Source organism: Ambystoma mexicanum, chromosome 3q (genome assembly GCF_040938575.1).
Source record: "Ambystoma mexicanum isolate Mex_15411 chromosome 3q, UKY_AmexF1_1, whole genome shotgun sequence".
Taxonomy (NCBI): domain Eukaryota; kingdom Metazoa; phylum Chordata; class Amphibia; order Caudata; family Ambystomatidae; genus Ambystoma; species Ambystoma mexicanum.
The window spans coordinates 912,204,197-912,229,959 of record NC_090926.1 but is presented as its reverse complement, the minus strand read 5'-3'; the positions used below and the strand labels follow the sequence as shown (position 1 = coordinate 912,229,959).

The 25,763-nt window shown below is 47.7% G+C and overlaps 1 protein-coding gene across 1 annotated transcript in view; it reads left to right on the top strand.

Annotated features, from left to right (window-relative positions):
• Positions 1-25,763, top strand: part of RGS9 (regulator of G protein signaling 9) — a 1,220,104-nt gene that overhangs the window by 1,158,617 nt on the left and 35,724 nt on the right. The window contains exon 18 of the mRNA XM_069655056.1: positions 2,080-2,573. Coding sequence (XP_069511157.1) covers positions 2,080-2,573 — 494 coding nt within the window. The remainder of the gene's footprint in view (positions 1-2,079; positions 2,574-25,763) is intronic.

Genomic DNA, 25,763 nt, shown 5'->3' with positions numbered 1-25,763 from the left:
TCACTGTTTGTTTATGGAGGGAGGAGTGGTGTTGTAGTTGGGTGTTGGAGTTGGTGTTGGGTGTTGGTTGATACGGGGTGTCATGTTTCCCAATTGGCACCGTTGTTAGTATTCTGGGGGTGCCATGTAGGTATTGTTGGGTTCTTATTCTTTTGTTGAGTACTTTCCTGTTTCCTAGATTTACCTTGCAGGCCCGGGGTTTTGGTGTTCTCTGGGGGCAGTTTCTTGTCGCCAGTGGTGTTACTAGTTGGTGCATTACATGCTGGCCACACGTATATGTGGGGGTTTTGTCTGGCGGTGTTTTGGTGTGCAATTTCTCTGATTTCAATAAAGGAAAGGAGGGAGAAGTGTTGTAGAGTGTCTTGCTAGCTGAGGGGATGACATCACTGTACATGGAATGTAGTGAGGTCAGCGTGAGTGGAGTGTTGGTGTGTTGTGATCCGAAGGGGATTCTATGCCAGGCAGTTGGAGGTATGCTGACTTGGATAGGACATGCCAATGTCTTGTTCCTGGCAATTGAACTACAATAAACCTACTTGATAACTTACCTGCTGGTCCGGGTGTCCATCAGCTTCCAAGTTATTACACATGCCCTTAATAATTTCTGAAACAAAAACAGGGTGGAGTAGGTTCCTTGCCTTATCCCTTGAGAGGCCCTTATAATATGGCCTTCATGTTAAAGAAGCCCTGGATACCTACTGTCACTGCCTTCTGCTTCTCTGGATTGCATGGTCTTGGATTTGAGATTGCCCCTATTGCTGGGTGAGAGAGTATGAAATCAATATTCTTGAATGATCATATAGCCCACTGATATACGATGGAGGAAAGTCAGTGGAGCAAACAATTTGCTGGTCATCGCCAACCAGAAGATAGTAGGGACTTCTTTTGAGGTTAGAGATGAGTGGTGGGTGACCACAGGCAGGTTGGCCAGGATCTTTGTAATGCAGGCTCCCATTGACCAAGACCCCTGCCTCCGAATGGCGGCCTGTCATCGATTCTCTGAGAGATGCCTGCTGCTCTTGGTGGTTGGTGGAGGAGAGTTCTGGTGTGTCCCCTGGTGGGGATGGTAGATTATGTGCCTATAGTCATTCGATTTATATCCCTATATCTTCCTTTTGAGGTCCAAAGAGCTTTGATCTTTGAAATGGCAGATGCAGAAACAATGTCTTCTGACTCTGTTCCAGTTTCCTGCAGCATATTCAAATTTGATGACAGTTTGCTAAAGAGGGGCCTGCTGATGCCTCCTAGACGGCCAGACTGTCAAAAGTCACATCTGACAGTAAACAGCACTGCTGTTGATGTCCTATTTCCCAAGGAGCATGGTTAAGTCGTCTTGACCTTACAGAGCCCCGTAGATTTTTTATTTTTTAAATCGTTGATTATAGTTTGCTGTATAGGGGCAGTTTTGATGTTAAACGGGAGAATGCCCTTTTAACGTTCACCTCAATCTTTATGTCTGTAGCATGTACAGGTGACAGATGTTCTAACAGGAATGATGTCTGTGTAGGCCAACAAATACTATTTTTCTACTGGAGGAAATGTGGCTTTTAACCCAATCAGGGTAGCACTGGACAGCAAATCTTGGTAACACTGGCTTGTTATTAAGAGGGAACATAGTGCCTTGTGAATAGGCAGCCGTTCTGGGCGTGTGGTCTTAATTCGGCCAAAGAGATCCTTTTCCTAGTTCTGTTGAAGAGGGATCTGGCAGATCGAGCAGTTTGTTTCTGAGTTCTTCCAGGCCCTTGTGTATCACAATGTATACAGGGTGATCATAGACTCGCTCAGTGGAAAGGAGTTACAAGTAACTAGGATTGTAAATGTGGCGCAGCCAGAATGACCCGGATGCATGTTATTCAAAACCGTTTCTTGCTTGAAGAGCAAGGTTTCTCCTGCTAGTTTGTAGTAGATTATTGTGGCCCCACCGCAGCAGTGTTTGCCTTTTATTTCTCCAAATGTTGTTGTTGAATAGTCCCAAAGGGGCACCTTTAGTATCTAATTTCATGTGCTTTTGCTTCCTGTGCTCCTTGACCGAGCTTGTGTTCTCTTGCTATAAAGCCGTCTCCTTTTCTTCCCCTACAGTTGTGCCAGTTCACAGCTCCAATGCCCCACCTGACTGTATACACCGGCTCATGCGCCCCTCCTTCTCCTTCAAGTCTCTTCCTTGCCTACCTCCCAAATGACCTACCTTCGCAGTCACCGGGGCACGCCACTTTTCCAAGGAGTGCCATCTGCCCGTCGCCCATTAGCGTAGCCTTAGACAGCACCCCGGGCATGGAGAGGCGATGGGAAGAGAACGGCGACAGCTCCAGCCAGTTTCCATCCAACACGGAGAGCACCGACATTTCCATGGGGTCAGAGTCCGGCCCGTGCAACCACTTGACGGTGCCCACAGAAGCCAAGCTAGCCCAGAAGTCCAAGGTATCGCTGTCTTTCAGCAAGTTCCTGAAACGTGGCTGCTCCAATTCCCCAGTCTTTGCGACCCTCTCACCCAAGTGCCCGGCAGTGAACCATGGCAAGATTCAGCCTTTGAACGATCTGGAAGAACAGCTGCAGAAGACCAAGAAAGTCACTAAGTAAGAAGTACTTTTCTTCCTCTGAGTGGCATGTTACCTGACATGAATGAATGAATACATGAAGCCATGAATGTTTTGTTGATGATCTAGTATTCCATTTTGTTTCTTTAAGCAGTATTAAATCTGATTTTTATCTTTGTTTTAATTTGTTTGATGGAGGGTTCAAATTAAGATATCAACCTGATATTATTCTTTCCTTCTAAATTATTCGGTAAGAGAGGTTTACCTCTATGCAGCCCCTTTTGCCTTGAGATGGTGGCTACGAAAATCGGTTCATGGAGCTACCAAGCAGAGGAGAAGGATACGCGGAATCCCTCGTGGCGTTAACCGCTCGGGCGCCTGTACATGTTGTGTAATGGTGATAGTGCTTTCAGTTAGAGTGACTGGGCAAATCCCAGGATCCCCTTAAACTGATACAAGCATATGCAGACATTAATCAACATTTTAAATTCCTTTAGGTAGGGTTTCTAGTTAGGTAACAATGATATATCATTTCTCCATCACCACCAATAGCCATATTCCCACCCTGACCCCCAGCAAGAGGATTCAGGCTGGTGGGAAATTTGATTGCATGGCGGCACATGGAGGAAAGTGTCCACGGGCGGAACACAATGTGACATGAGACCTGGGCAGCTGCAGACTGCGTCCAGGCCAAAAACGTGCACCGACAACTGTACAAACATTGGCAAGCTTATGATTCCTATGCGTTGCTCCCCCACAAATTAAGCCCGGAAAAAAGATTTGTCTTGGGTTTTTGGCTTTTCAACGTTATTGTGTCTGTAACCGGGCCCCAAAAACAGATGGCCAAGTCAGGGGCGGAGTTTTGTATTTCTGTCTCTTGCTTTTTCGTTTACTTGTTCCTTTGATTCAGGGACGAGGCCACAGGCCCCACATGAACTGGAATCTTCAAGATCCTGACTGTATGTGGCCTTGATGCTTTGGCTCTGCCAGGAGACAGGCTCACCTTTCTGGCCACAACCTGGCAATCCTACTGAAGTGTGTGAGTTGCCGGGCCTTGCTCAGGTCTCCTCCCCCTCCCTCAGATGTCCACTACTCAATGGTTTGGCTCTTCTCGGATGTCCACAAGAGGCCATTGCTCACAGTGATTTATGTTCTATTTTTATTTCCATTTTCACTTAGGAAATAGGAGTAGAACTAGCCTTGGCAGTGACAAGCCTGGTATAACCCATCGCTGTCAATGCACACTCAGGATCAAGACGGGTGGGGCCAAAACATAGTGCAATTCTTATTCCAAGTTCTACCATCCACTTGGTAGGCCTTGATTCGAAATTGGTAACTTATAGGGAAGGATCAGCTGTATTTCACAATGTGCTTTTTTATAGTAATTTAGAGATATGACATGATTTGATATTTTATTTGTATTGCGCCCATACACAAGTGTTTCAGAGTGTGACGAGGCAAAGGAGGGGCAACAAGGGAGGACAAAACAAAGATCTTACTAGGCCCAGTGGCATTGAGAATGTGCAAGTGCAGGGGAGAGGGAAGGGGGAAAGTGCGAGGGGGAAAGGTGAGGGAAAGTGCTGAACACGTGATAGAACAACAGGTAGTGCAACCTGCAGGTGGTAAGTGCAAGGATAAGGTGTAGACAGCGGGTGTCTGATAAGTGCTGGAAGGGGACTGTAGGGTTGCAGAGACAGACCCAAGTGCGGGGAGACAGACGAGGCCTTCCAGACTCTCGTAAAAAGGCCTTGGCAAACCGTGCAAAGTGGCCCGTGACCACGGTTTGCCAAGGCCTTTTCACTAGAGACCGGAAGGGGAAAGCCTATGCACACCAGATGCTTGGGACCAGCACTCGCCCAGTGTTGCATGCATGCGACCAGCAGTACTCCACCTGTCTTGCTGGCAATGCCACAAGACCCATGTCGGCAGTAGCGCTCTACGTCTTGGCCCAGGTGTGTGTTGAAAAATATTCCGTAGATTAATTTGTAGGTTCGATCTGTTCCTAGGTCAGGGGTCTGCATCCTTCGGCTCCGCAGATGTTTTGAACTAAAACGCTCATCGGCCCTAGCCAGCCTAATGAGGCATCATGGGTATCGTAGTCCAAAACATACGAAGAGCCAGGGGTTGCAAAGCTGCTGCACAGAGAAGGAGGATAATAGGACCCCCTCGAATTCTCAATCTACTTTTTTAAGATCAGCTACCAATAAAGACTGGACACTGGATATATCTTTAATTCCTAAAAATTGATGAAAATAATAATTTAAAGAGCACAACTTAACACTGAATATTGTCAAGAAATAGATACTCTTCTAAAGATGCCTATGACTAAAATGGGGTGAAACACGTGTAGAAAGTTCAGAAATTAAAGTTCAAAAATACCAATTTTGAAAACTTTTGAGAGTTCAGAAAGATCACTTTGAAAATGATTAAACATTGTTCACTTGAAAACCAATGAATCGAAATTAAGACCTTTTTTGGCTCTCACCATTCAAGAATCTTCTTAACTTGTGGGGTTTGCGCAACAGGGATAATACATATTTGTGGAATATTAACTTTTTATCTCAATCAATCAAGATAACAGTGTAAACCCAATTGCAGACGACCCAGTTACATAAGCATCACAAATAACTATAATGATTGGTTTCGCCCAAAGCAACAAGTCCTTTTACTGATTGCAATTACTGTATAAAACTCGATCTGTAGCTAGTACATTGGTCTGCAGCCTTCCGCTTCACAGATTCTTTTTAATAAAATGCTCATCGGCCCTCGCTAGCCTAATGAGGGATCATGGGTGTCGTAGTCCAAAACATATGAAGAGCCATCAGTTGCAGGAATTCATGATGAGCCTACAAGGAAAACAGTGTAGAGTAGACAAGCTCCTGCAAAGGACCATTCCATGCAGCTAGAGTGCGTGGGGGTGGCTCTCCTGGTATAGCACTTCCCCCCTTCAGCACCAGCATGTTCCATTCTGTGAGGAGGGGACACCGCTCAGTCTTCTCTATTGTGCAGAATGGTGCTTTGCATCTTTTTCCTTGGCTTTCAGGAGCGTTGTTATGCCAGGGCCCGCTAATTGTGCCTAATAAACCTTCTCTGTTTAATTCTGGGAAGCTCACGAGTGCACAGACTTACAACCTTTCAATATAAGGAGGGGACCCCTCGGACACCACCCCAAGCTAGTCTATGATCCTGTCTGGGTTCGGTTTTTGAGCAGGATAGGGAAGCAGACGGATTTAACTCTGGCTTTATAAAGTCCAGTCCTGTATGCATTGCAGTCCTCAGAAGGTTTATGTAGTTGTCTTGATGTGACATCACCATTAAGGCTGTTTGACCTGCCTCGGTATTGAGTAAGAAAGTCCAATGCTGCCAGCCGAGCAAGCCAACGGCGCCCATTAGCGTCTACTTCGGCAGATTTCACATGATCATGGATTGTTACTTGTTCATACAGAGGTAATAGTTGAAGAGAGAACTGGCCCAATGTAATGCCAAAACCTGTCACGGCACAAGAAATCCAGGATACAGTATAGGAGTTCCCCTTCCATGCAGAGGGTCTTAGCACCTTAGAGCGGTGATGGATTGCTTTTGGTAATTTCAGTGACTGATCTTCGCAAATTTGGTAAAATGTGTCGGTAGTAATAGCAGGATCCAAAGAAACACTGGAGTTCTTGCAGGGTCAGAGGGCATGGGAATGTTTGAAAAGCTTCAATCTTTGCAGGCTCCGCTGTAATGCCATCAACGGAAACTATGTGTCCTGTATACTAGACACTAGTACTGCAAAAAGTTTGTAATTGACTCTTTGAGACCTTGTGCTCACTTGTTCAGTACTTTCATCGGCTTCTTATGGTGGTTGTCAAGGGTTACACTAAAGATAAGGACATCATCGTGGCAGACTAGGACTAACAGTAGGTCAATTGTTAATTACATCATCTGCTGGAAGGTGGGTGGTGCGCTAGAGAAACCCAGTTGCATGTACCTTGAATTTCTAGAATCTGAGTGGGCTGATAAATGTCTTCTCCTTATCCTCTACAGAGATCTAGGACAAAGAAAATGCTCTGAGCACATTGCATATGTCAGGAATGGTTTGGTTGTTCACCTACTGGTAGTGTTTGCACACAATGCTGGTGTTGTTTCATTTGCCGGCGACACTGGTTGGCAAGTCACAGGGGCTTCATCATATTCTCCATCCACTCCCCAAAATGTGTTTTTGGTAACGGTGTGGTTACTTGCATGATGTGTCCTGGATGAGCTGGTGGCAGTGGATACTTTGTAAGGTTTTCTTTTGTAAAGTCTTGTGCACTTTTCTTTTGCATTTTACCCCTTAATGCCAATTAGAGTACCATATACTCTAAAATGGCAGTGGCAAGAGATTATTGCTTGTCCTTTGCCCATCTTGTAGTTTCACATTCTTCCTGTCCTGGAGTGGTACGGATTTCTATATGTGATAAGCCCTTTCCTGGGAAAAGGTCCAGCTTTCAAGGGCAACGTTTCGGTCTGTGTGTGCGGCCAGATGCTGGAGGCTGGGTCTGTCTGGACCCAATCCACATTCAAACCAGTGTGTCTGATGTTGGGCATACGCAGTTTGAATGCTGCAGATCTTTGACACTGGTGGGCTTGGGGCAACTCCAGCCCAGATCCTGGATAAATGGGATGACGCTTGCAGCCATTCGTCTGATCATCGTTGGAGTCAAGACCCCTACTAAGGACAGAAGCTCGCAGAAGTCCCGGAACTCATTGTTGAAGATGGCCAACAGTCATTCCTTCACTTGCCTGGTGAATCTCTGTCTCTCTGCATATCTCCTGAAAACTAACATTGGGGCTTTGTGGGAACAACCAGTACTGACCTCGGCTCAAAGATCTAGCCTCTGGTAGCACTTGGAATAGTCCAGAACCATCCTGTGGACTAGCAGATGTCCTCCTGGGCTACTTCACTGAAATTGTTGCTGTCCCGAGTTGATCCTTGGGACTCTGCAGATCTTCAGATTATGGAATTAGAAATGTTTCCCTGAAGTTGCAGCTCTACACAATAAGGAGGGGCTGTGCAGGACGAGTTTATTTGTTTTCCAGCAAGGGTCACCTTTTGCCATTTTCTTCAAATGACCACAGCTGTGTTCTGCCTGCATCAGATGCGGGGAGTTCTCTGGGGTCGTTGCTGAATTGGTGGTCCTGAAGTCGGTGTGTCCAGCTGTCAAGAATCCCGAATTCGGTCCATTGGAAAATGGAACCGCGACCAGCCAGACCCAATAGCCTGATGCCTGAAGTGATCTCTGCACCTGCAACCCTAGGCTTCCTCCAATGAAATGAAGGCACAAATCCAGGAGGCACAATGATTCCAGGAAATCCTACGGTGCCCCCTGATTGGATCGGAGTACAGAGCTGAGGAAACATAAATGTTTGCCCACCACCTGCCTCCATACGTTGCATGGGCATAAAGTAGTAGCCCCATCTCTCTATTACCAAGCCTTGAAAAGTGGTGTTCTGCCCTGGTATCCCCCCCTAGGTATACCCTAAGGGGGCTGGATTGGAGGCAGGTCTTTTAAAGACTGTCCTCTTGTTTTCCCAAACTTTGGAACACTCACAACTACTTGATGGCTCAAGCCAACAATTGTTAAATCTTTCCAAAGGGCCCCCATCCTACTGCAAAGACCTGTACTGGCATGTGTGACTCTAGGGGCTCTAGGGCCATTCTTATCAAGCTAAGCCATCACTTCTTAATGGTAGACCCTTAATTGGAAGGTTTTGTATGATGTTTGGTACCTCCTTTATTTTGCGGCCTATTAGTTCTCAAAGTATTGATTACTTACCTGGTTCTATTGCTCTGTTCACTTGCTTTGCTAGAATTATGGTACATTGAAAAGTAATTCTAACAGCATGTAACAGTGAAGCGTTCATGATCTTAGCAGAGCACATCAATGTGAATGTGCAAATGTTGGTAGTGAATGCTTGAGTGTGTTGCTGACCTGTGGTTTTTCATTGATCAGAGTTGTCTAAGGCCTAAAATAAATAACCATTTTTATACATTCTGCCTAGCTTGTTTTATTAAGAGTGCCCGGCGTGTGCTTATTTGAACCCTTCACCACTCTCACACCCTCCTCAGTCACACTAGATACCAGGGTTATCCCTGTTCATCAGAACAGGTGCAGTGCCCTTCCAAAACCTGTGATCTTCCCAGTGACATTTTCTACGGATTCTGTCACTATAAATACACAATTTTTGAACATTTCTGGAGGGCCCTCGTCTATCAGGAACGTCCTCTCCGGGTTCTGCCCTCCGGCTTTTGCTCAATGCTGAATAATAGACAGTAATAACCAGTGCACTTAACTTCAGTAGCCTGCCTCCACATGCAGACTCTTTTCTGAGAGTGATGGTGCCTGTTCATGAGGGTGATGTGTTGAGTCCACTGTGGTGTATGCCACCTGCGCATGTGGATATTTTATAGGGCCTCCTCTGATGTGAATGGGCAAAGCTCAGTTTCAACTTCTTTTAGTGAACAAGGTAGGGTTCTGAGTAAAGGGACAAGGAATTCTCTCGTATATCTAGTGCCCAGTTTCATTTTGGGTTCGAGGCAGCCTATGTTCGTCCGTTAAACAGCATTTGTCCTCTAGAATCTGTTTTTGGCAAGCAGTAGGTTAAATTTCTCCCCTTCCTTGTTTACCTGTGCATCAGTGCCCTGTGATTGGCAAGTCTGTCAGCTGTGCAGTGATTCATTTCTCACAGCAGGTGGCGGTGCTGGCTTGTCAGAGGGCTGACCCATGCTTGAATGACAGCTGTCTGGGCTAATGACTGAGACATTTAAGGATTGGAATGTTGAAGCTCACTAGAATTTGCTCGAGGGAGTTGATGAGAGGTGCGTGACTGTTGGTGTTTGAGGTATCTGTTAAGGGGAGCCCCTGCAATGTTCAAGAACTAAGGAACGTTCCATTGTAAGACCCGCTGGCGTCCCCTCCTTTTAGAGAAGATGGTACCAAAACATACAAATACACACACCAAACTGTCTTCGTCTATGAGGCTCACTGATAATCATATTGACCACAGGGAGCTTTGGGTGCTGATTGCCAGTGAGTGGACTGACTGCTAATTGACATACAGATGACTGCAGAGGCGTTGCCCAGGAGGGATGCGTGGGAGCTGAGGGGGCTATAGCCCCGGGTCTTTTGGTTGTAGCCCTGGATAGAAGCTCAGGGGTTACAGCCAAAAAGGCTAGCTAGCCCCCAGTCCCGACAGTCCCAACATTAGCATAGGCCCGGATCTTTTCCAGACCTAGCAACACCCCTGGATAACTGGTTATTTAATTTTTAGAGGTGACAGCTTGGTAATTGGTGTACGGTATATGGCATTATGAACAATGGACCTCTGCCAGACTCAAGCTTGGTATAGCTATGTTTGACTTGACTTCATGCCCTTAAATAGAGCAGTCAATGGAATGCCCCTCATGTGCTCACAGGAGTAGTGATACATATGGGCTTCATTACAAGTACGGCAGTGTGGAAATAAATGGCGCTAATGCAGCGACCACTGCATTTCCACTGCATTATCACACCACCGTGCTACAACTTTGGTGGTAAAGTGGAGGAAAAACCTCCAGCAAAATGCTGGAGGTAATTCCACCATTTTACCACCGGAAATTGGCAAAATCGATAGAATTACAGCTGGGGGAATTACCGCCAGTGGGAATTCCGCCAAAATCCCCATTGAGTCTGATGGATTCCATAAATGGGGATAAGCATCGCCATACCACCACAGTAATTTCGTTTGGTGGTATTCCAGTGATTTTACTACTGGAATACCGCCAAACTTGCAATATGGCCCATAGTGCTGTTGTCACAGGAGTGAGCCACAGTGTTATAATATGATATGATATGTCATTTATAATGCGCCATTTGCACAAGTGTTTCTAGGCACGACAAGACATGGGAGGGGAGACAGAGGGAGGACAAGACAAACGATCTTACTAGGCGTTGGGTCATTCAGATTGTGCAAGTGCGCCAACGCAAAGTGCAGGGGGAAGGGAGAGAGGGAAGTTCCTGGAAGGGGGAAGTACAGTCATGGCAAAATGCACTGATTAAGTGCAGCCAGGGCAGCACAGCTCTAGGTAAGTGCAAGGAGGCAGTGGACATTAGGGGTTACAGTTACATCCCCTAAGTGCCTGGTAGGCCTAGAGGCAGTGTGTTGAGTAATGATCATGGAGAAGCCGGGTACCCAGTGAGACTGAGGGTAGCCAAGCAACCAGTTGGCGAAGCACCCAAGTAGATCAGCAGGGCAGGGAGAGAGAGGAAGCAGAGGAGAAAGGAAGGTCTTGAGCTGCTTCCGGAAGTTCGGATGGTCCGGCTCAAGTTTGAGAGGGGCAGAGAGGCCATTCCAGAGGGAGGCACCTGAAGAGGAGAGAGATCTGCCCCCCAACTCCCCACTCTGCCTCATAGAGTTGAAGGTTGCTTAGCAATGGGCTTGAGAAGGAAGGTTATTTTGGTAGAGAGTGTTGGCTGTAGTGAGGGCCTAGGCCCCAGACGATGCAGAGGGTCTTGCACTTGATCCCTGCAGTCACCGGGAGCCAGTGGAGAGATTTCAAGGCTGGAGAGATACAGTCACTGGGCTTGAGGCCAAGGATAAGTCTCACAGTCCTGTTCTGGATTAGTTGCAGAGGGTGGAGAGTAGAAGAAGGAATATTGACAAAGAGGCTGTTGCAGTAGTCCAGCCTAGAGAGAACCAGGGCTCTGGAAACAGTGAGCTTATAGGGGAATGTGAGGAAAGGAATAATACCTCTGAGGAGGTGCAGTTGGTAGTGGGCCTTCTTGGCAAGGTCAGTGATGTGAGGTGAGAAAGAGAGAGTGGAGTCGAATATGACAACAAGGTGTTTTGCCTCACAGGAAGGCAAAGGAAGAGGGCCCAAGGAGTACAGCCAGATTGGGAGAGGGAAAGCGGGAGCAGAGGTCCCAATGAGAAGGATCTCCGTCTTACTGGCATTAAGGCGGAGATCGTTGGAGGCGCAGCAATCCTGAATCGCGGATAGCCAGGAATGAGCGAGAGAGGAGAGGAGGCCGAGGGGAACCTGAAAGAGAGCTGCATGTCAACCGCATAACACTGAAAGTTAGAGAAGGTAGAGATCAAGTGGGGCAAAAAGGCCAAGCAGACATTCAAGAGCCAGGGTGAGAGGACAGAGCATTAGGGAACACAACATGTCGAGAGAGAGGTGGTGGAGAGAAAGGACCCAAGTTGGACCTGGGAGGGTCGGTGCAGGAGGAAGGAGGTCATCCACTCCCGGGCCTGATCCGTGATGCCCAGGTTCTCACAGAGTCGAATGATCAGGATGGTGTGATTGACCCTGTCAAAAGATGAGGAAAGGTCAAGGAGGATGAGGACCGATGAAAGGCTGGAGTCATGATTAGAGAGCAGCTCTTCACAGGTGTTCAGGAGAGCAGTTACCTTGACTCTAGCTGGTCTGAAGCCAGACTGATGGTCATGGAGACAACCAACAGATTCGGTGTGGTGAGTAAGTTGCGAGATGGCCTGCTTTTCTAGGAGTTTGCCCAGGAAAGGAGTGATAGAGATCAGCGATAGTTTGCTGGACAGGTAGGATCGGCAGAAGGCTTTTTAAGGAGGGGGTGCACAAAGGAGTACTTGAGGAGAGAGGGGAAAGATCCAGCGGCAATTGAGTGATTGCAAAAATCGGCCAAGGCTGGAGTGAGGGTGTGAATGTGGTCCTTGATGGTTCTGGAGGAACAAGGGACTTGTCTAGAAACATTGTCAGGTGTTGTCAGAGAGAAAGCGGAGAAAGGAGGAGGAGAGGGAGAGGCGGCCAGAAGGGGGCCAGGTGCAGTAGAGGGAAAGGAAGAGGAGATTGAGGACAGGATGTCCTGAGTTTCAGTAGTGAAGTGAGAAGCCAGAGCCGTACAGAGGGCCTCAGAGGGAACAGGGGAGGTGGAGACTGCAGCCTTGCAGGCATCACAAGATAAGTGATGTATTGCACTTGTGAGCAGCATTTGTACATATTGCTATTGTTAATTGACTGAATTGGCAGTCTTACCGACACAATTATGTTTTACTTTGCGTCAAATGTATCTCTGATATATACCAGACACATCCTTTGGATCTTGCTGTTTACCATTTCACCACTAAGCGGCTCCTTTTCAGTCAACAGGGGTAGAATTACCTCCACCTGAATGCGCTGGCCCTAGCCACAAACTCACTGCGGAGGAGTGTTTGATAGAGACATTCTTTCAAGCATATAGGTATTCAAGCACCCAGTCCATTTTGTATTCAGAGATGACTATGGGGACTGGGCCCTTCTTGAAGTTGACTCCCCAGATGTGGACTTTAACTGCCTACTTCTGCTGTGGTTTACAAGACAGGTCCATTCATTTCCAAAAAAACATCTTCTTGGAGAGCTCAACATGATGGAATATCTCATCCGTGAATGTCAAAATCCTTGCCTGTGTCTGTCCAATGTTTAGCTTGCAGATATCATTGGACTCTTGATCTCAACTGTGCTGCCCCTGACCTTTTTGTAGATTGAGACCCCTGAGGCTAGGAGTGAGAAATATCTTCTGCAGGTTTCCCATCTCCATGAGAAGAAAGCAACATAGTTGCCGACTCCATCTGGTTTTGAAGTGGGAGGGGAGGATATAATCCCTATGGATTTCCGCTTGATTTTTACAATGGTAAAAAGCAGGTAGAATCTTTCAGGTAGAAGCTATATATTGTATTGACTGTTCCCAGTATAGCTACTTTCTCTAGTACGGCAGTAAAAGGGAAAGGAGTCTTGGAACATGCTGAGATTATGTATTTGGATACCATATGCTGGGTCTGTTGCTCAGTGGAATAATGCATCCACTACAGGGGCTTGTGTTTGACCTCAAGGTCACAGGTTCGAATCGCGGCCAGTCCCATCAGCCCTTCATGCTTCTGAGGTTGATAAAATGAGTACTATTAAGTTGGGTAACAATAAACATATGTTATCTGTCAATAGTGCCAAGATGCAACTCTGGGGGTGAACGTGTACTCTAAAAATACACCTGTTATGTTACCATGACTGTGAAATGATCAAAATCAGGCTGAGTGGACCAAGGAAAAAAAAAACGTTCATAGAGTTCTTTCTCTGTTATGTTATTGGGCATTTGTATGGGGCCTTTTACCATTGGTATCATTCCTAAGCATTGTGGGTTGAACGCCCTCAGGGACTGCAGTCCAGGTCTGTGGAGAGAGTTATGTAGTAAAACGTACTTGGGTGCACTCGGTATGTGTGCAGCCAGTATGGATAAAGTGATGTGTAGCTGCATACGAGTGCTCAGTGTGGTGCAGCGGTTGTGTGAGATCAGTAGAATGTGTGCAGCAAGGCCAAATGGACTTGGGAATCTGCATTCTAGCAGCACTGGAGTTTGTGAATGAGATTATGTGTGCAACTAGGCCGAATTAATCAAAGGTATAGCTGCATTCTATTGTTTGTTGGTGCAGAGGAAATAGTTAGCATAATGATATGTTTGACTGTCTGTGTGCCTTCCATGGGGACCTGTTCCCTGATGAGTTTCCAGTGCCTGTCGAGGGGTTGGTATCTCCCTTTAGGTTTGAGCTGTTAGGCTATGGTCCTACCTGTGTTTCATAGGGTTGTTACTGTATAGGTGGTAGAGACGTCCTTGTTTGGTAGTTCTGCCAAATAGATTCCCTGATAGGTAGTTCTGCTAAATACATTCCCAGAAAGTTGGTATCAGCAAAGAATAAGTGCTAGATGGTCCTTGGTATATAGTTCGGCTCAGGGATTTCCAGATGAGTGGGATTAGCAAGTAAGGGCATTTCCTCCTGGACTGCAGTGCATGTTAGCAGGGCATATTTGCATATTTGCAGGGCAATAATCAAGTTCATAAGTGCTATTAGTGCTTGTGTTGGTAGTTCTACTAGATAGATTCCTGGTAGGTAGTTCTGCTAATTACATTCCAGATTACATTCCAGATAGGTGGGATTGCAAAAGTAAGTGATAGACGGCCCCCGGTTTCCAGTTGTGCTCATGGATTTCCAGATGAGTAGGATTAGCAAGCATGGGCATTTCTTGGACTGATAGCGTGGTGCATCATTGCATAATTGCAATGCACTGATCAAGTTCATAAGTGCTATTACTGCTTGGGATACGAGTCTAGCACAATCAATCCAGATTATTGGAGATAGATATCTTTAGACCTCAGAGAGTACGGCGGAAGAAGGCAATGATTCAATTCCATCATGTACATAGGTGCTACTATGATTTGGGTTTTAAGTCCTGGGAAAAGGCTCCAGATAATGGGAGTAGATATCGTCTGGCCTGAGAGTCTATTAAAGGTCCCGTATTGAGTGTGTTACCACGCCATTTCTTGGTCGTGGTGGTAAGTCGAGTGGACAGGGTGTTCCTTTGTGTGCTTTTAGGGGAAGAGCCAGGTTTTGAGTGCCTTCCAGAAAGCCATGTAGTCTTCGCTGTGTCTAACGTGGGGAGGCAGTGAGTTCCACAAAGTTGGTTCCAGGGTTCAGTAGATGGACCCTCCAATCCTGGCCAAATTGGAGGTGATGGCCACTATGAGGAGGGCAGTGCTTGACGTTAGGGTGCGATTTGGGTGGTAAGGCGTAATCTCTTCTTGTAGGAATTCTGGGCCTGCTTTGTGCACTGCTCAGTGGGTAATAAATAGGAATATGAAATTGGCCCTGCGTCCAATTGGGAGCCAGTGAAGGGTGCGTAGAGCAGGAGATATCTAGTCCCTTCTTCCCAATGCGAGAAGCAGTCTGGCAGCCGAGTTTTGTACTCTTTTGAGTTTGTTTTACTGGTAGTCCGGTGCACTCAGATAGAGGAAGTTTGCATAATCAAGTCTAGACATGACAACGGATATAATTGCAGCCAGTCTGTTGGGGTAGGTGAGGCAAGTGAAGATACGCTTCAGGAGACTAAGGTGGAAATGACAGGCTTGGATGCACTGTTGATGTGATGTGGTGAGAAAGTGTTAGGTCCGAGTCCGTTGTGCAGACAAGGTTTTTGACAGTGATGGTAGTCTGGAGGGGAGGGGGGGCCGCTGAAGGTGGCCCGGGAGTCAATTCGGGGAATAGAGCAGTTTTGCTGCATGCCATGACCTTTGTTTTCTCTGGGTTCAGAAGGAGATGGTTAGTCATCATCCAGCGGTCAATGTCAGTGAGACATGCTGCTAGGTCAGAGCGAGGGTAGGCGGTTGATTTAGGAATTCTCAAGTTGATTTGAGTGTCATCTGCATAGTCATAGTAGGTGAGGTTGTGATAGTGGATGATCCTGGGCAGGGGGGTCATATACATTTTGAAGAGAATGGGAGAGAGGCAGGCGCCTTGGGCTCCAGTGTTCACTGGGCATGCAGAGGAGAGGAAAGGGGGGTGGATGGGCTATTTGCTGTCTATTGGTAAGGAATGAGGCGATCCAGGTGAGTGCTGAATCTCGTATTCCTAGGGAGTGCAGTCTATCAAAGAGGACCATCTGGTTAAGGGTGTCAAACACTGCTAAGAGGTCAAGAAGAACAAGTTCTATTCAAAACCCTTGCCATCACCCACAAGTGTATCCTCCATGCAGCCCCACCCTACCTCTCTCAAAGAGTGAACAGATCATTCACCTGCAGACCTACCAGAACTCCCTACTCCCACCAGCTTGTTGTGCCCAGAGTTAAACGTGCAAGAGCAGGGGGCGTGGGGGGAGAAACTTCCCATTCATCTATGTCAGGGAATGGAACTCCATACCTTTGACCCTTAGAGCTGAACCTTCACAACTTGCATTTCGCAAAGCCATACAAACATGGTTGTTTGTTTAAACCAATAACTCTAGGGTAAATCTGCAATCTTTATAAGGTATGTAACTGTGTACCTAAGCCGTGATCTCCTGTAACAGCACTTTGATGACACTGGGCTGCCTGTGCGTTTTATACATGTAAAATGTAAATAAAATAAAATAAGTGCTGCGCATCCTTCTGAGTCTGCTGAGACTTTGAGGTCATCCCAGATAGAGATCAGCGTAGTTTCTGTTCCGTGGTGCGGATGGAAATCTGATTGTGCGAGTTCTAGGAGGTTGTTCGAATTCCACAAAACCATTGAGCTGTGCGTACGCAGTGTGGTCATGAGTTTTGCCAGGAATTGGGTGTTAGAGATGGGCCTGTAGTTGATTCTAGTAGAGGTTCAAGGGATGCTTTTTCAAGCAGAGGTTTGACATGCACAGTTTTGAAGGATTCTGGGAAATTGCCGGAGATGAGGGTGTCATTAAAAATGGACCTCGTCAGTTCTCCTGAGCAAATGGAGGTGAAGATCTTTTTGAGGACAGAGACGGGACAAGGGTCGAGAGGAGAGCCGGAACATCAGCTGTCAGATAGTAGTTTGAGGGACTCCCGCTCGAGGTTAAAAGAGCAGAAATAAAGGTTCTCGGAGGGAGGGGGGTTAGTTCTTGAAGAGTGGGTGTTGGGCGAGCAAACGGGATGGGGAGCTTGGCGTTGAGGGTCGCCGTCCTTCCAAGGGATGTTTTGTGGAAATGTTCAGAGAGAGAGTGGTAAAGCAATTGTGACGAGGCAGTCAGGGTTGTGGTGCAGGAAGGATTTAAGAACTCTCAAGATCCTTTTATTATAATATAATTGGTTGCCCTTTAGGATCTCTGATTTGTAGTTTCGTTGATGGTAGGCAAGTACCGATTTGCTTTGCTGGCCTCTGGAGGCTCGCCATTTGAGCTTGAGGGAGCGGTTATGGGTTTTGAGAGCCTTCAGGTGAGGGGTGTACCATTTAGGGATATCCCATGCGGGTGGGAGCAGACTTGGAGGGGGTTAGGGGAAGGAGTGGGTCAGTGCTTCCTCCAGACAGACCCTTACCAACATCCTCTTTGTCGTTCCCTCTCCAGGCCTATGGACCCCCCATATAGTCTCTGTTCTCTCTCCCTTTTCTTATTCTCCCCTCCTGGCCCCTTCCACTACTCCACGACCATCATAAATGTATACTTAAAGGGCACCATCCTGGTCCAGGGCCCTCAGGCCAACCTCCTTCTGTTTGATAGACACTTCCTGCGCCTTATCAACTTCCTTTCCTATCCTGCTATCCCTTCTTTCCCCTCTCTGGCTCCTCTGCCTCATCCATCCTCTGCCACCTCTATGGCACCCTCTGCTGCTTCTCTGGACACCCTGTTGCCTCCTTCCTCAGCCACCACTACGGCACCCTTTTTCTCCCCCGTGTACCTTGCCTTCTCCTCCTCCTTCCTCTGTCGATCCTCGGGCACCTCCAACACTTTCGCAGTGCGCACCAGTGACCTGTACCCCTCCATGGAAGTCCTTCAAATGGGGCTATCTGCTCCACATTGCTACTCTAAACTCTTGCTCAGCTGTCAAACACGTCTCTGACATCTGCCGTCTCCCAGAAGAACTTGATTTGGATGTACTCGGTCTCTCTGAGACTTGGTTCACAGCCAGCTCTGTCACAAGCTTTAACACTGGCTACAAGATCCTCTCCAAATCCAGAACCAAACCGTATCAGTGGGGTATAGCCTTGATCTTCCCGGAGTGGATCCCTGCTTCTATCATTCATATTCAGTACTACCCCTCCTTTGGATGCCTGGTCTGCAGGCTCTCTCTCTCTCCTGGTCACTATCTACATGCCACCTGGATAGACTGCCCCCTTCCTCTCTGAGTAGGCTGTTCTCTCTTCCTCAGTCCTCGCCTCTATCTCTCAATTTCTCTTCTTTAGGAAACCTGAACATCTACCTGGATGCTGCCTGCCCTTCTTCAGGACACTTTCGCAACCTCTGCGACTCCCTCTCCCTCTCTATTATTTCCTCTGGCCCGACTGACTATACAGGGCACACCCTGGATGTCTGATCTCCTCAGACCTCCCCTTCTCTAACTCTCTCAGCACTCCTCTCTCCTGGAGTGTTCACTTTCTCCTTTCCTCACACCGCTCTCTCTCTCTATCCCTCAGGCCAAGCCATCTCCAGCACTGCCACCAACCTGCTTGGTCATCTGACCCATGAAGCGTGTGTCTGTTGATGCTTTTGCTGCTACTTTCTCTCCTCCTTCTCCACCTTTTGCTGACTCACACCCTCACACAGCCATATGTAACCTTCATCTCTCTATCTCTAACACTTTTGAAGTCCTTGACCCTGTCAGAATCCGTTTGAAGCCCAAATCCAAGTGCAACTCTTGGTACGATTCTGACCTTGTCACCCTTAAAGCAAGTGTAGGATGACTGAGAGGCAGTGGAGGACATCAGGCGCATCCCCTCACAACCCGGGCTGCCACCTGTTCCAAATGCAATACAGACTCTCTGTGCTTGCTAAGAAGAGATCCCACATCCAAACCCTCATCTCTGCGGCATCTAACAACTTGGCTGAACTCTTCAAAATCTGCAAGGAGCTGGCCAATCCTGCTGCAGTCTCTACCTCTCCTGTTCCTTCCCAGGCCTTCTGCATGGCTTGGCTTCTCATTTCATCACTAAAACCCAGGACATCCTGACATCCCTCTGTTTCTCTACCTCCTCCTCCTTCTTCTCCACTCCTGGTTCGCCTGTGGCTGTCTCTCCTCCTCCTTTCTCCTCCATTCCCCTGTTCACCCCTGACAATGTTTCTAGACAAGTCCAATCTATGAAAGTCTTGTCAAAGCAGGTTCTCCCCTGTTCATCCAGAACCATCAAGGACCACTTTGATACCCTTGTTCCACACCTGGATGATTTCTGCAATCACTCCTTTGCAACTGGAATCTTCCCCTCGCCTCTTAAGCACTTCCTTGTGCACCCCCTCCTAAAGAAGCCCTTTGCAAATCCTTCCTCCCTGGCTAACTATCACCCGATCTCAATCACTTCTTTCCTGGGCAAATTCTTGGGAAATCTGGCCATCTCCAAGCTCAATCTGCACACTGAATCTGTTGGCTGTATTCATGACCACCAGTTTGGCTTCAGAGCGGCCAGGAGCACAGAAACTTCTATCCTGAACACCTGTGAAGACCTGCTCTCTAACCTTGACTCTAACCTTCTAGCTGTCCTCATTATCCTCAAACTTTCTTCTGCTTTTGATACAGTCAACAATGCCATCCTGCTCAATCGCCTCTGTGATAACCTGGGTATTAGGGAACAGTCCCTAACCTGACTGACTTCCTTTCTCACTGACGGACCCTCTTGGGTCTGACTGGGATCTCTCCTCTCTTCTATCTCTCTCTCTACTTGTGGTGTTCCCCAGGGGTCTTACCTTTCTCCCTGGCTCTTCAACCATTGCCTGGCACCTCTTGCCACCGGATCGCTACTTTATGCACCACTTGTCAGTGCTATGCGGATGACACTCAGCACTCTTTCATACTCCCCTCAGCCACCTCTTCCCTTTCTCTCATACCAGACTCTCTGGCCGCAATTCAGGAATGGTGTGCCTCCAATGATCTCTGCCTTAATGCCAGTAAGACTGAGATCCTCCCCATCGGAACACCAGCTCCCTCATTTCCTCTCTCTCTCTCGCTGCCCACTCTGGGACCTCTTCCTGCTCCTACCTGTGAGGTTAAGAACCTTGGTGTCATCTACAGCGCCACCCTCTCCTTCTCTCCGCAACATCTCTGATGTCTCTGAGAAGTCAAACTATCAGCTGCACCCCCTCAGAGGTATTCTTCCATTCCTTTCTTTCCCCCAGAAGTTCACTGTCTCCAGAACTCTGGTCTTCTCTAGGCTGGACTACTGCAACAGCCTCTTTCTAAACCTGCCTGCCTCTACTCTCCGACCTCTACAATTTAACCAGAACAGGACTGCAAGACTTGTCCTTGGCCTCAAGCGCAGGGATCGTATCTCTCCAGATCTGAAATCTCTTCACTGGCTCCCTGTGGTGACAAGGATCAAGTTCAAGACCCTTTGCAATGTCCACAAGGCTTTCTGGGTCATGGGACCACACTACCTCCAACTCTCAATTCCTTAACAGCTCCCTTCTTGAGCTCTCCTCTCATCCACTTCCAACTCTCTGAGGGACAGACATTTTTCCAAGCAGAGCGTTTGGGGCAGATCTCTCTCTTCGGCTGGGCCTCCCTTTGGAACAGCCTCCCTGCCTTCTCTCAAACTTGAGCAGAACCACCTCCAGTTACGGAAGCAACTCAAGACCTTCTTTTTCGCTTCCACTTTTTCTCTTCCTCTCCCCTACTGATGTCCCGACTGTTCCACGCACTGGTCACTGGCTACCCTCTGAACTCGGGGCCAGGCTCCTACATGTCCAGTTGCTGTTGCACTGCCTCAAGGCTCCCTCAGCTCTTATGGTCTGTATCTGCAACCCGACAGTCCCTTCTCTCTGCACTTATGAGAAACCCTCTGGCTGCACTTATTGAGTTACCTGCACTCCCCTCAGCACTTCTACCCTTCTACTTCCCTGCACTTGCGCATTCTAAATGACACAAAGCCAAGTAAGATCATTGTTTTTGTCCTCCCTCTATTTCCCCCTCCTTGTCTTGTCATGCCTAGAAACACTTGTGTACAGGCGAGTTATCAATGCCATATCATATCATATATCATATCACATAATTTAGCCAGTGGTTGAAGAGCTCTATGGGTAAGGGTCCATCTGTGGCTGGGAGCGAGGGGATGGTGTGTAGCAATTCCTCGGTCAGGTCCAGTAGTACCTTCACTGTTATTCCAGCGCTTGAACTGAGATTCACAAGTAGCAGCAACTTTGGTGGGTGGCGGCAGTGTGAGGAGAGAGAAAGGTATGGCACAGTGGTCAGTCCAGATGAGTGCTGTGAGGGTGAACGTGGAGATGAGGTCCGAGGAGCTGAAGATGGCATCAAAGGTGTGGCCAGGCATGTGCGTGGATCCTGTGATATGCTGCATGAGGTTGTGTCTGTGTTGACCAGGGGCAGGGTCATGGAGATGTTGGGCACATCAAACCAATATTGAAGTGCACCAGTATGTTGAGTGCAGGCTGGTTAATTGATGTGGGTGCTTGTGAGTCACATAGGCTGTTGATGAATTGTCAGTCGTATCCACGGGGCCTGTAGATTAGCCGGAAGTTGTGTGAGAAAGTAGAAAGGAAAGAGAGTTTGGCTAGAAGGGATTTGTAGTTAGCTGTGCTGGGTTGTGTTTCTGTGGAGGAGATAGAGATGTGAGGTTTGTGGAGAATGGCTAATCACCCTCCTCTCGAGGGTCTGTTGTGGGTGATGAGTGCGTAGTCAATGGGAATGGTTTATGAGCGATTTGTTTGAAGTCGTCCAAAAACGAGGTTTCCGTGATGAAGTTGAGATTGTGATTCTCAGATGTTAGGAGATCGTAGATGCTGTGTATGTTTCCGGTCACAGACCGGGCAGAGAAAAGTAGGCATGTGACTTTGTGGGAGTTGTGAGGGCAGTGATTTTCCAGGTGTCCGGGATTTAACAGAGATGGGATGGTCAGTGTGGCCGGTAGGATGATGGTGGTGGTGGGGAGAAAGAGTATTGGGTCATACAGTTTACTTGGGTTGTCAGAGTTGGTCAGGGGCAGGGAGGATTTTGGTGGGTGCGTAGAGCATAGTGGGTAGTTTGGGACCGGGAAAAGAGGGCGGCCGGTCCATTCGGATGAGAGTGGCTTTCAGGTTTGAGGCAGGGTGGTGAGAGGAGCGGGCCGTTCCGGTGTGTTGGGCTTGGTGCTTTTACTGAATGGTGCCCATGGATAGGTGAAGAGTAGATGATGCGGGATGCATGGGAAAGAGGGTGTTCAAGGAGGGAAGTGGTAGGCAGGGGTGACAGAGGGAAAGTGGTAGTGGAGCTAGAAAAGGAGAAGCAGAGCTGGTGAGGCGTAGAGGGCGAGAGGTGGCCTCTATCTCTGAGTTTTATGAGTTTGGGTGCTGAAGGATTGTGCGAGACGGAAGAGAGTCTGTGGGAAAGGGGGTTGAGGTGCCATGCTGAGAGAAGGGAAGGGAGTGGTCGGGAGGGGTCTTTTGGTGGTGGTCGGGTGTGATGGGGAGGATGGGAGGTCGGGGCATGTTTGGCACAAGGGAGGCGGACGTAGTGCCAGAGGTGGCAGGTCGGGAGAGCAGAGTGGTTGGGCATTGGCTGTCACAGTCCCATCAGGATTCCTCAGATGTGGAGTTGAAGAGGGTGTGGGACTGGTTGTAAATGTGTGTGAGGTAGGGTGTGTGGTTCGAGGGTGTGGGAGGCAAGATGGGATCAAGGGGGAGTCCCCTCATATTAGAGATAGATGGAGAGTGGTCTGAGGTGGTCCCTAGGTTTCTGGCTTTGGAGGTGAGGGACAGGAGTGGGGCGATAGAGGTGCAGGGTGTGTTCTGGAAGGTAGGCACAAGGGTTGTGTTGGTAGTGGGGCTGTGTTTTTGGAGTGCCAGATGGCTCCTCTGGTTTGAGAGTCGGGTGCTTGGCGGTGAGAGACTTTGAATCGGAGAAAGCCTCAAGTCTGTGAGGGTTGGGTGGGAGAGTGGGAGTGCAGGGTTTACTGAGAGTAGTGCACGGTTCAGTTGATTTTGCGTTTGCCAGAGTGCCCCTCCGGTCTGAGAGATTGAGGGTGGTCACTGAGAGGTTGGGGAGGTTGTGAGTTATCTGGAAAGTTGGGCAGGAAGGAAGGATTGTAGATGAGTGTGGGGTCTGCAGAGGTAGATGGAGGTAGGGAGTGAGCGGGTCTTGGTGACCCTGAGAGCTCCTCTGGTCTTGAAGTTGGAGGATGTGTGGTGCGTGGTGATGGCAGGTTCGAGGGGGCTTGGAGCATCTGAGGGTGGGAACTAATGTAAGTTGACTGGTTAGATGTGAGATAGCGTGATTAGTGTGTGGAGGCCCCTAGATCCGGGGTACCTAGGTTTGAAACACAGCAGTCAGTGATAAAATGCTCAAACTTGGGATACCTAGATAATGGAGAAAAACACCTGAACTTGCGATGCAAAAATGCATGCAGTGACACCTAGGTTTGAAACAGCAGTCAGTGATAAAACGGTGACATATGGGGTACCTTGATAAAAGGAGAAAACGCTTGAATATGGGACACAACAGTCAGTGATCAAATGCTCGAAATTGGGGTTCCTAGACAAAATGAGAAACGTCCAAATCTGGGACTCAACAGCAAATGTAGTGACACCAAGGTTTGAAACACAGCAGTCAGTGATAAAACACTCAAATTTGGGGTATCTAGATAAATGGAGAAAACGCCTGAATATGGGACTCAACAATAAATGCATTGTTTGTTTGTTTATTTATTTATAGTGAGCTCCAAACCCAGAGGTATCTGGGCACGGTACAAGGATATACATTTTCTTAGTTACACAGTAGGCCAAATACAGTTAGGTAATACAATACATAGTATGTAGTTTCTTCGTTATAAGGCCGTCTGTATTGACACCCGGGTTTGAAACACAACAGTCAGTGATAAAACTGTTGAATTTGGGGTATGTAGATGAAAGGAGAAACTCCTACATTTGGGACCCAACCGTAAATGCAGTGACACTTAGGCTTGAAACACAGCAGTCAGTGACAAAACACTGCAGCTTGGGCACCTAGACAAATGGAGAAAACGCCTTAATATGGGATTCAACAATAAATGAAGTGACACCTTGGCTCGAAACACAGTAGTCAGTGACAAAATGCTCGAACTTGGGCACCTGGACAAATGGAAAAAACGCCAGGATATGGGACTCAACAATAAATTCAGTGACACTTAGTTTTAAGACCCAAGAGACAGTAATACAATGCTTGAATTTGGGGTACCTAGATGAAAGCAAAAACTGCTAAATTTGTGACTCAACAGTAAATGCAGTGACACCAAGGTTTGAAACACAGCAGTCAGTGATAAATCGCTCCAATTTGGGTACCTAGCTAAATGGAGACAATACCTGAATATGGGACTCAACAATAGAGGCAGTGACACCTAGGTTTGAAACACAATAGTCTGTGATAAAATGCTTGAATTTGGGGTACCTAGATGAAAGGAGAATCTCCTAAATTTGGGTCTCAACAGTAAATGCAGTGACACCTATGCTTGAAACAGCCGTCAGTGATAAAACGCTTGAATTTGGAGTACCATTATGAAAAGAGAAAAGCTCCTGAAATTTGGGATGCAACAATAAATGCAGTGGTACGTAGTGTAGGGACTAATTAGCAAATGAACAAGAAGCTTGATGTGAGACTATTGGGCAGCTGGAGACAACGCTAACATTTGAGAGTCTGCAGTCAATTGAGAGACATCTTGCTTTACCATACAGCATTGATATAGAAACATTTGAGATTCTGCAGTCAACTGAGAGGCATCTTGCTTTACCATAGAGCATTGATATAGAAATTAATACATTGTGTGATTACGGTTGGTGTGCTTAGGGTAAAAAGAGTGATATGGTTTTTCTGGAATAAAGTGATTGCTGTACTCTTCACCCAGACCACACCACCTCGTCAGTTGCTGCTGGTTGCTGGCGGCAGGCTTCACAGGCGAACACGGGCAAACACAGACTGGAGCTGTCTCTTCAGGAGCTGTCATTTGTCTTGGAGTCCTTAGTCGACGGGGCAGAAGGGTTGCCCTGGTTGGGTGTGTATTTATGGGGCTCTTGGCCAATCATAAGAGGGGGCGATGCAGGAGGCTGGAGCAGACAATGGGACCAGGAGGCAGGGGTCGGGGATGCACTTGCAGAGCGTGCCAATTGCAAAAACCAAAAAGCAGCAAAATAAGGCTCAAGGAGCACAATGGAAAAGAGCTTACCCCGTGCCTTGGACCTAAATGGGAGAGGAAGCGGACAATGCAGGTTTAGACCCTCTTTGTTGGTGGAAATGTTATTGGGCCAATCAGGGCAGGGGGTAGTCTGGGTTACGGGAGCAGGCAATGATACCAGGAAGCAGGGGTCAGGGATGCAGGTGCAGTGCACACCAATTGCAAAATAAAAAAGCAGCAAATTAAGGCTCAAGGAGCAATTCCTTCCTTTTTCAAATCAGCCTGTTGATGTGATTTGCTTTTGGGGATGGGGTACATTGACATGGAGATGGTGGTGATGTAAGGCACAAGATGTAAATAGATTGCATTGGCCCTCATTACGACCCTGGCGGATTTTTTCCGCCATCGACGGACTTTTCCGCCATGGCGTAAAGTCCGTTTACGCCATGGCGGATGGCGGACTTACCGCCCCATTCCGAGGTTGGCGGGGCGGTAAGTCCCCATTGACCCATTTACCCTTCCCCATTCCCATTTCGGCCCCATAGGGCTCAATGGGAGTGGGGAAGGCGTTAATTACGCCACCGTACATTACGGTGGCGTAATTAACACCAAGGTCCCATAGCGCCATGGATTTTTACACCCGCAAAAAGCGGGCGTAAAAGTGACCATGGCGCT